This window comes from Anarhichas minor, unplaced genomic scaffold, assembly GCF_050575085.1.
Source record: "Anarhichas minor isolate MPS153535 unplaced genomic scaffold, ASM5057508v1 ptg000024l, whole genome shotgun sequence".
Lineage (NCBI taxonomy): Eukaryota > Metazoa > Chordata > Actinopteri > Perciformes > Anarhichadidae > Anarhichas > Anarhichas minor.
The window spans coordinates 5,811,694-5,823,463 of NW_027466470.1; the positions used below are offsets into that span (position 1 = coordinate 5,811,694).

Consider the following 11,770-nt stretch of genomic DNA (forward strand, 5'->3'; position numbering starts at 1 on the left):
ATAAGTACGTAAGTCATTGTGTCCCAGTTTCTATGGTGATTACTGGGCCATTCGTAGTGTCTTTTAACGGCGATGTCTTTTATATGCTGCTTTTATACCTGCCCTGAGACGTGACCATTATGCTTGAATCCATGTGGAAAAGCATCACTCTGCAGGGTGCTTCAGTCTGTGTGTTTGCAGTAAATTTACCTGAAACCTTTATGTAACCTCATAAAGACAGTATAATGTTTGGCTATTACAGCAGTAGGTGTGGAAATTGGACGTTCACGAGATGGGATGAGGTTGCATAATGATGCCCAAATCCATATTTATTGACTTCAGCTCTGCCTTAAGAAACATACAAGTATGCATATACTGTACAGATCCACCACCATCTTCTAAATCTAGCTAAATGTTTATGTTTACTACTACTTGTACCGCTTTGATGTCCTTGTTTTAGATGTGTACTTATACCTGGCCAATACATATTTTGCACTGTTTTATCTGGAGGCTGCTCTACTGGGTGGTTTACAGATTCAGATTTAACAAAACATAGTTAAAACACAGCATAGACATAGTCTAGTTTAAACCACGAACATAACTAGTTAGACCCCGCTTCAAACTGGACCTCCTGTCTCTTGAAGATAGAGCAATAGAGTTCAGCAGACTGAGAGACATTTCACCTATATTTTCAAAATCAAGCATAGTCCAATGCTTTTTCTTTAAGGTTAAAGATGAGCTAGGAATGAAGCACTATGGCTTCTTAGATTGAAAGAATACTGTTCTCATCTCTGGAAACATTTAAAGCAAGAGTGGGTATTGTAATTCAGAAACCTTTTTGATATGTTTGTTGAAATTATCTTTACATCCCTGGAAATGAGTAAATCAAATGTTTTGACAAAAAAAAAAGGAAGGTATTTGTGCCTGAGCACACTCGGCCCATGCACTCATTGCTTGTCACAAGAATCTTCCACAAACTGCTAGCTGGACAGCTTGGAGTACTAACAATGGCTGTGTTTGTTGTTACCTTCATAATGATGATTTTAGGGGAGTGGCTTTGTAGGGAGCCCTGAAGGGAAGGGCTGTCAGTTTTGTCTACTTGCCAACTTTTTCGCTAGATTTAGCAACCTCTGGAGCTAGTGCTGCTAGCTACTTTCATTGCAAAATAACGCTGGTCTTGGTTTTTTGGTTTAATAATTTTTTTTAAATCTGACTTGCTCTTGTCGGTTTTTCCAATGTTACCTGCCCGAGCTGAAGTGAGAGCAGCCTCGTATACCTTGCACACCAAAAAACAACAAACAAAAATTTGATTTCTGAGCTACATTCAAATGACTGCAACCAAAGCAGTTTGACTCTTAACGTTTTTGCTCTTTCCTCAGGTGGGTGCATATTAGAAACACTGATTCCACGGCACCGTTGGCTCTTCACATTCTGCCACACCGAAGTAATGAGGCTGTGAGCATTTTCACACTCCAGATTCTGAGGCAATAAACTTGATGACGCTCACAGCCATTTGCTTCACAGTCCTGCGCAGGCCAACCTCACGGCTAACTGTACTGCCCATCCCCCCACACTGTGTTAACTGCCTGTCCCCAGCAGGATGAGCTGGCTGTAAACCACACCAGGTCTATTGATTAATTAATGCACCCTAACTGCAGGGTTGGCTCCCTGCACTGTAGTGGAGTAGTTTTGGGGCTGCCTGCAGTGGTGACTGCCGGTGTGTCTTTGGTGGGTTCTACAGTGTTGTGGGAGAAAGGCAAGAGATAGTAGAGCAGAACAGCAGACAACTGAATATGAGAGGAAGCCGACAGCACCATAGTCACCATTAATCACCCAGGGCCATTGTGGTCCTGTCCTCTATACGGCGGCAGCGCAGGCAGGCAGGCAGACAGAGAGGAAGAAGGAGAGAGGAAGAGGCAGAGGAAGAGGGAGATAGGGGGCAGGGTGGCTGCAGGGAGAAAGAGTGGGAGAGAATGGTTGGGGATCAGCCTGTATGTCCACCTCAGCTCCTGCTGCAGGGCTGGGGAGCGGTGCTGCTGTCTCAGTGCTTGTCCTCCGTGTCCTCCCAGGTCCCGGATCCCGAGGTAAGAGCCCGACACACCACCATATCCTCCACAGGTTCCCCTCATGAATATCCTGAGGGTTTCTCTGTGACAGGGTGCAGGTGTTCTGCCGGTTAAAAGGTAGCTTTATGTGATTCATACTTGTTGTTTGGTCGCCAGAGTTGTTTCTTGCGTTACTTAATGAGGAGTGAGGGAACATTATGTATAGACCTGATACATTATGTCTTACATGAATAGCTGAGCCACATGTGTTTATACCGAAGCAAACAGGAGGATGATGACGTCCTGGTACGCCAAGTTGTTTTTGTGCTCTTGGGCTGAAGAGAAGGGAGTCACATTGCAGAGAATACGACTACTATATCAGACTACAAAAAAACAGCTGATATCTTTTCTATTAAAATAATTCTGCTCCTGAAAAATAGGCAACTTACTTTCTTCACAGTACACTGTGTAGAACAGCATTGAAAGGACAAAACATTCCTTTATTATATTAAAAATAATCAGTAGGTGTGGTTGTATATTATAGAAAGAAATAGAAACAAATTGAAGACGTATAATTTAAATACTAGACATGGTGTACAATTGCCTATATCCTTTGTATATGTTATCCTTTGGTGAGTCAATGTAATTGTAATTGGTCCGTTGCTAATACATGTGGCATAACTAAACCTGCATCCCAATGGTAATTTTCCTATTTTTAGATATTAATCCTCTATCGCATTGTACTAATCTTGCTTGATTAGTCCCTTAAGGATCTTCTTAGAAAAACAGAAACTTACTTGAGGAAGAATATTCAACCATGCCGTTGAATATCAAACCAACCAACCAACAAACAAACAAAAATATGTCATAAATGTGGGTACTGATTAACATGAGGTAACTTGAGGTCAGTAATCTTCTGATTTTGTGTTGTTTGTTCCACCAAAAGAAAACTTGAGGCTTATAGCCACTAATCCTGCCCCATGAAATTGCCCCAGAGGAAAGGACTTAGCATTATATAATCGCTCTTGAAGCAAAAGAATTCTTTAAGAGAAGTGCTAAATATCCCCATCATTGCTAATCCTTCCGTGGGAGTTGCACAAACACGAGTGTAAACTCACTCAGACTATTTTTCCTCGCAGCTTCTTTGTTCAAGTTCTTGGCCCCTCTCGTGTCCTCCTCAGCAGACAAACAGTATAGAGGCCCTGAAGACAGCTTGTACGTGTCGCACGTTGGCTCACTGAAGCATATCGGGTCTGACAAACAGCTGAACAGCAGGTCTGTTTGTCCTGGTGCTGAGAGTCTCACATGGCACAACAGAGAAAGCGCACGGAGATGTTGGAAAAGGCGCAAATTCGAAGCTTATCGTAACATCTGCTGATTCTTTTTGACTTTCGCATGAACTCAAAGAAATGTTCTCCTGAATGACACTAAAATACTTCCCGGTGCATGCATACATACTGCATGCTGCATGCATCTAAATAATCTTCTATCCTTCTGAAAATCGTTTTTAAGTATTTTAGTTCATTTCTACCAAAGCAAAAATGATTCACTTACATCTCAGTGTTTACATCAGCTTATTCTTGAAAAATTGTTCAATTACACCACGTAATGGTGTTATCAATAAAGGCAGCAAATGTAATAAGGGTCCATTTTCTGGTTTATGGACGAAAGTATCGAGTTTCCAAAACCACCATGTATTATCCAATCAAGCAATCAATATAGAGTAGAAGGGGAGAAATCCCTCTATCTGATGGATGGAAAATGCAGGAAAAGTTTGGGAATCAGTCTACTCCGTCTGCGCGGAGACCTATTCATAGACCTATGCACTTGTTTGTGTCGTGTAAGGGGAGATTCAGGTGGAGAGCCACAAAAAAAAACACAGATTATGTTGATGTTGTTTTCTTGGTGGAAGAAATGCTAAAGACCTTTTCACATGGAGCTTTTGTTTTTTATTAGTATTTTGCCAATGCCTTGGAAAAAACAAAACACTTGTTTTTCTGTCAGGAAGTGTGTCAGTTAAGTTAAATTTCATAGATCTAAATAACTAGATAGATAGTAAATTTAATTAATACGTTAACCATACCAATAAAGTAAGATGATAAACTTTCATGGAATTGAACTAAAAGAAGAAGGTATTGGCTCTGTGACACAACTAGAATTATTGCCCTTTAGATGACTTCAAATGCTTCTTTTATACATAAATTGTTTTATATGACTCTGATAAGTATATTAGATTCAAACAGAGTTTATCATCAATTCATTTTTTCTTAAAGTCAGAAAGATAGAGAAGTGACTGAAAAAGATCTTACACAAATTCTGACACATTACATTGCCTGAGGATGATGCAGAAGATGTGAAGCTTGAGTTACTCCCAAGATCTTATTTCCTCCTTGAGATTTGCTCTTTGGTGTAAAACCTGTTTGTGAAGGATGGTCTGTTTGTGATGTGCAGGTACTGAAACAATCAACATTCTCTCTTTTTTTTCCCCACAGCTTTTGCCCACAGATCCCCCAAAGAAGCCGGACCCCATCACCTCAGAGTCTGTTGTTTTCTGGGGGCTGCGGTTATGGCAGGTCATCGCCATCTTTTCGTTGTTTGTTTTAGCAATTGGTCAGTATGAAATCGCTTTGTTGACACCTGAGAATTAACTGCAGGCCAAAGATGTCGATGCATGCAGTTATGCGTCCACGGTGTGATTATCCAGCACAGTGTGATTAGCAATAATGACGCTAACGTTAAGGAAAGGCGGAGATCACTTCTGTGTTTCCAGAAGTGAGTCATAGAAACAGCAACTGTAAAACGAGGGAAGAGAAACTCTTACTCAGTACACATTGTGTATATGACACACTTTCTGCTTTGTTACGAATTTATGAGGATCTCTGGCCTTATCCTTTCTTAAAGGGCCAGTTTACCCAAATAAGGAAAACACATATTTTCTCATTCAGTTTTTGACACATACTCTACATCTGTTGAGTTTTCTGGTTCGACACCAATACATGCATTTTAACAAGTCTGCAGCCATGCTAGCAGCTCCGTGTCTGTACTGAGGCACAACGGTGCCTTCAGATAAATGCTAACATCAGCATGCTAACATGCTTGGATGCTGACCATGCTAGCATGCTGATGTTTAGCATGTTCACTATCCTGTTAGCAGGCTTGATGAGAAGAATTAGCTGGTCTCAAATCGGACAAATTTAAAATGTGACCTCATTATCTTGGAACCATGAATGTCTGTATACAACTTGACTGATAAGTGAAAACGTAAGTTATACTGTATATATAATTTGGGTAAGTGATAATTAAACCCATCCTAATTGTGTAGGCCTATACCATGTTGCTATTACATGTGCTATTCAAATAAGCCAACTGTGTCCCTCCCCCCCCCCCCCCCCCCCCCTTTCCCTCTTCTTCAGTCATCACCCTATGTTGTATATTCAAATGTCGAATCCCGAGAACCAAAAAGGAAATAGAGGCACGGCACGCGCAAAGACTGGCCGCCAAAAAATACGCCAACACATTAGAGACAGTGCCACCTCTGAACGAGCTGACTGAGATCCCAGGATGTAAGTACCTCTCTCTAATGTATTTATTAATATGACTATATTCATTTAGTAATGTTACGTTGAGATATAATATTATAGAAGTTGAGATACACAAGCTCTTTGTTGGAAATGTTTGCTTACTTTCTCTTGTTACACTGTTGTTGTTTTTTTAATACCCGCCGCACAGAGCAACTTCAAATGCTGGCAGCTCCAAATGAGAAAATGTGAGATAAATGTTTGAAAATGGGAAACCACATAGAATATAATATACCTCCTGAGACCAATCTGTGATTGCTTTACACAGAAGCACACGCTAGAGATATTTTATATTTGTCAAACACTGAAGACGAGTCTTCACTCTCTACTCGGCAGGACTCAACCTCTCAGCTGCGTGAGAGCACATATTCACAGCGCATGTGGGGCCGGGACTAATGCAGACAGATAGGCACGTTTCTCTATCATCATCTCTAGCCCAGTGTCGCAAACAATAGGCCGATCTACCTGTTTTATGGGCCAGTCAGACAAAAAAAAAAAAGACAGTTGTGTCGGCCCAATGGGAAAGTGCCCGGTCCACCAGGTGGTCAGTGAGCCCTGGTTACGAGGACAGCTGTCTTTTACATAACGTCTTTCCTAGGGCAGTTTAACGTCTTAATTTTTTACTGTCTCCTCTTTTCACCTCACAAAACTTGCTGCACTTGGTTCAATTCTTCTGCTCTGTTTTATGCTCTGTCGTAGTAAATTTCCTCTTCTCTTCTCTTCTCTTCTCTTCTCTTCTCTTCCTCACTATTTTTCTTCCAGCCACCCCAAGTGCTTCTGCAATAGAGACAGTCTCTGAGCAGGTCCAAACTCAAAGTGCTAACAGCCAGCCCTCAGCAGTTAGGGTCAGCGAGGAGCAACCCAGCTCCCTCACCTTGCCAGAGACAGGCTGATTTCTTCCCCTCCTCTTCTTCTGCTCTCATCTTCTTTGAGACTCTCCACCTGGCTAAGTGACTTTAGAATACACAGTGTACACACTGGTGGCCACCCTTAAGCTCCTCTTCATGCAACAGCCATATCTATCTGGTCTTCCTTATTTCTATCGCAAGAGAAATTCCAGCAAATACGAAAGCATCTCTCATGAACTGCTCACCACATCACTTGTGAAGTTTATTAGTACAATTTGAACTGTCCAAGGATTGTTTTGTGGCGCAGCAGTAACAATGTACAGTAGAAAATAAGACTGTTAATGTGGCTTCAAAAACAGATTGTGATGCTTTTGCATATTTAATTACTTTTGTGCAGCTGGCCTTTTGTAGTTTACACTTTTGTAATTTTTGAGATGCTCTGCTTTCTTAAGATGTTTTAAATATGATATAATTATTTGCTTCGTGCATATTTGCATGGAAACGTCAAGAGCATATGACTTTGATAACAATTATGAGAAATAATGAGACAGAAAAAAATGCTAATACTGCAAGCAGGGAAAATTGTAACGCATGCAGCATGCTGTTTGTGATCTGTTATGGTCTGTTTCTACCTGTTTGCTCTCCTAAGGTTAGCTTTGAATGAAGCAAATCATTCACACTATCTCCCGTTAGTGTAGATTGAATATGATTATTGATGTCAAGAACACTGATCTCATCTGTAATTAAATGTCCTGGTCTCTCTCTCTTGCTCTCTCTCTCTCTCTCTTGCTATCCCTCAGGAATTTGGTGTGTTGCCTTATGTGTGTATCTAGCTGTGAAATGTGACAAATAGGAAATGACATCGGTCTTGTTAGAGCTACCGTCAGAGCATCCATATCCCTTCAATCTCCAGTTTAGTCTAGAGAGTTGATCTAATATGTTAACCCTCTTTCATTAACATATGACTAATCAACTGCTCTGGGAGAGGCGCTCAAGGGGAGGTACACTGACTGCAGCCATAATAAAGAGTGAGGATTAACATATTTATCAGTTGCTCTCATATGAACTATGAATAGTGTAAAGATGCAATATAAATGTAAAGCCAATATGCAAATGTCTGCTTTCCCCAGTGATTAGGTCATGCTTAGGTGACACTGAAATGAAATATGCAATAATATCTGACAAACCAAATGACCACATACAGAGAAGCGGTGTCAATGAATGTCGTAACAAATTTTGAATATAAAATGATATTCCTAATAGAAACCGTTGCAATTATTATTATTTTTTTTTTAATGAGGCCTTGATTATGCAAAGCAAGAAAACACTTGGGGATTCAAAGCAATCAGTTGGAACATCACAAAATATAACTTAGCAGGTAATTATTACATGTTACAAATGAAGATCAAGAAATGGCAACTTGTATCTTTGTGATGTGATGTGTGCAGGAATACATTTTTCACATTGCAGCATCTTGTAAAATCTGTTTTTGCAGAATCTCTCCAATTCCCCAATGAGAGTTTCTCCGCCCCATTATTATCGAGCTGTTGAAAGCATCTGGGACGAAAAACAAAAAGGGGAAAGCTTTTCAGTTTCAAAGCCAATATCTGCTGCAAATTATACACTGCAAAGAAAGAGAAGGAAGAAACACTGGCTTTGTCTCTACCTTTCATCTCTCTGCCTTCATCTCCCTCACAAGCACTCACACAAACATTTAATTAAATACAAAGTCTGAAAAGACAGAGCTGTGGATCAATCCCTCCTAATGTGCCATCAAGACCTGCTGCTTCCACATTACTGCTACTAACGAAGTTGTCAGTGTCACCAAAGAGCTGCAGTTGTTGTTGTTGTTAACAACTCAATTTCTCACACATCTGTCCACTACAGCTCTGAATGGGCAGCGAGGAAAAGGTCGTTTGAGGTTCACAGCACACCGACTGATGAGTGACGGACTTGCGAAAAGGAATTTGGTCGGGTTACAAGTCCCGCTTTGTTCCTCAGGAGGGAAAACTTACTTGAATAAAGCTGCCAATATTTGTGATATCAGTAGGACAGTTTGTTGCTGGCAGAAACACCACTACTGAGGTTACATTTACAAGTTGAACTGTGATTTCTTTGGAAATGTCACAATGCCATGTGACCTCAAATTTTATCAAAAATTCCACCAATTGCATCTGAGCTGGACTTTTGACATTTAGTGGAGGAGTGAAGGCGGAATCCTTTTGTAGAGGGCAATGTTAACCTTTCATTTCTCCACTACCATGCACAGTGTGGAAACAACAGGAGTCCACCAGCACTCCAAAATCGGAACAATGTGGAACATGTCTGGGTTTTTAATTTAATTTAATCCCAGCTCTTCATTTAGCGAATAAATAAATAAACAAGAAGAAAAAGACGCAACATAAAGGAGCTGATGAGTAGAAGAGAAATGCATGAGTACGGAAGCACAAGACACAAAGAAATCTATTCACAAACATTCTGATGGTTGGTTGAGTATTTTAAGTCCGCTGGATTCACCCGACACAGTAAAACCGAAATTATTTCAGGTTCACTCCGACCCCCTTCGGCAACTTTTGACATGTGATGTTTGTTTGTCATTTGGTTTCTTGGCCTGCGTTTGTGTTTCCAGTGTCTCTGTAATAGAGAGCATCGGGAAAATGTTTGCTTTGCTGCTGGAAAACAAACAACAAAGCTCCTTTGGCCCAAATTGAGTCTGTCCTGCATTTTATTTTTACAGTTTTAACAGTAGTTGCAGAAGTGTAAAATCACACCGATGTTTCTTGTTGATCTATATCAGAAGTAATGTGTTAACTCTTGCCAGAGGCAGTTACATTAGGGGGTCGGCTATTTTAGAGTCTGATTTACTTTGAGGGTCCATCTTTCATGTGGAAAAATGGTTTTAAAGGAAATTCTGTGGGTTTAAATGCTGCAAAAATACGTTGAAAATGCTTTGAGGTTTTACTTTTCAGCAAACCTAAGGTAACATTGGAAACCTTTGTTTTTACTCTCAAAGACAACTTATTTTTCATAAAAAAAACAAAAAAAAATCAAAGACAAACAAAAAAACAAACGAAATGAGACGTACTTAGATAAATAAAAAGAAGAAGCTGAAGGTTCTGCTTATCATCTAAAGTTTAACAGCTTTTGAACATGTATCTCCACATGCAGGCAACCTGTTTCAACATTATCTTTAGGTCACAGATATCGTTCTATAAGCATTGTATGACAGGTTTTGGGATCATCGGAGGATTTTAGGCAAGAGTTTGATATTTTGGGAATATGCTTGATTGCTTTCTTTCTAAAAGTTTGATGTAAAAAAAAAAAAAAAGCAATGTTATTCTCATATGTCTGTCTGTTAAATGTGTAACTACAGACAGCAGCCAATTTGCTTAGCTTAGCTTAGCACAGAGACTGGAAACAGGACTGGAAGCTATAGCCTTGCTCTGACCAAAGGTAACACAATCTACCAACCAGCATCTGAAAAGCTCACTAACGTGTTGTGGCTCGTTCATTTAAAAAGAACAAAGAAACAAAGTGTAAAAAACACCAATTGCAGTTTTACAGGAAGTTATGGAAGTTATGTGCTGCGCTATAATTCCCTTGATACTGCGACTCGTCATCTTGACACTTTTCTACCAAATAATCAAATAGGATGTAACACATGTGAATAAGCTTTTAAGGCATTGTTAGGCTGATTTTGTTACTTTTGGCCAGAGCTAGAGTTGCTGTTTTCCCATTTAAAGTATTTAGGCTAAGCTCTCATCTGCTAGAGGTATAGCTTCATATATACCATACTGACATGAAAGTAATACCTCTCTTCTCATCTTACTCTCAATAAGAAAACAACTTAATATCAAACTACTTCTTTAAGTCCAGAGGAGTCTATTGTTAATATTAATTTAGTTTTTCTTAAATGTACCTTTCCAATCTCAATCTTGTCACTTCCAGATAGTCATCCTCACTAACTTTGTTAGCTGGGTACATCCTTTTGATCTCCAATTCTCACCCAGAAAGCACATCAAACAATCCCATTAAAAAAAATCAATAGACCATGCTTATTAGTACGGATAGAGGTAGACGTCCTTTTATCATTACATGCAACCTACTTAGCCCGGCATTCTTCTGGATTAAATTCTCTCTTCCAATTAGCACATGAGGACCTTGATGATACCTGTTGCTGCCATGAAGCCTCTGCCTTTTATTTTAAAACATTTTTTATTTCTTGTTTCCCTGCAGCTGCAAAGGTAGAAGCGAAAGAAGAGGTGACAACAGTCTCTGGTAAAGTGGATGCTGATAAAGGAGAGAAGAAGACCAAGGAGGGCAAGAAAGAGGGCAAGGGTGCCAAACAAGGGAAAGGAGATGAAAAGGATGCGCCAACAAAGAAGGGTGAAAAAGGAGCTGGTGAAGGGAAAGGGAAGACATCTGGAGAGAAGGGTGACAAAGGGGACAAAGGAAACAAAGGAGATAAAGGAGATAAAGGAGGCAAAGCAGGGGCTAAAGGGGGAGCCAAGAAAGCTCAAAAGTGAACTCTGCCTTCTACGGACAAACATCGAAAAAGATTCATTCATATTTTTCACTTCCAGCATTTTGCACACCTTTTTTTCTAAAATGAAATTTGTATATTATATTTGAAATAAACAAAATGTATGTACGGTATATATCAAAATGTGTAATTTGTCTACTTAAGAATGAAAGAATGAAAGTTGCAAGAGTATCAGAGTACAGCAAAATTACAGATTTATTCACAATTCACTGATGAACATTAGAGACCAGAAAACATATTTATTCCAAGTTTACACGTATATATCTACAACGTACCTAAATCACTATAGAGTGATGAGAATCTTAGCAAACACTGCTCACATACTATGAAGCATGAACACCAATGCTGACTCCACGGAGTACATCTCGAGATAAATAAAAGACAACCACACACATTTTATACTTCCATGAGAGGTATTTAAAAACATCGAATTACAACATTAGCTCTATGATTATTGGCCTTATTGTACACTTAATTCCAAAACACAATCATTTTACATGATACAATCAGAAAGAAATACTGTATTATAGGGTATTAAAGTGCTCAGATATAATTATTTATGTTTTTTTTTTTAATGGAATATTTTCATGCTCTGACACCAGCCGCATCTTTCTCAAACAAAAGGAACATAATGTTTACTTACCAAGGGGCAATTAGTGGAAAGCCAGATTGAATTAAACAGAGTTGTGAGAGATGCAATAAATAGCGGCTATGAAAAAAAATTGGGAGCTTGATTCCATCAGTGTGAAGTCACCAAAAGAACACAACAGCAGCAGG

General features: G+C 39.6%; 1 protein-coding gene across 1 annotated transcript; it reads left to right on the forward strand.

Moving 5' to 3' along the window:
- Positions 1–1,952: 1,952 nt before the first annotated feature.
- On the forward strand, positions 1,953–10,976 carry tmie (transmembrane inner ear). The gene is made up of 4 exons (XM_076097249.1): positions 1,953–2,063; positions 4,517–4,634; positions 5,438–5,587; positions 10,687–10,976. Exons 1-4 carry the CDS (start codon positions 1,953–1,955, stop codon positions 10,974–10,976), a joined length of 669 nt encoding a protein of 222 aa, XP_075953364.1.
- Positions 10,977–11,770: the final 794 nt, after the last annotated feature.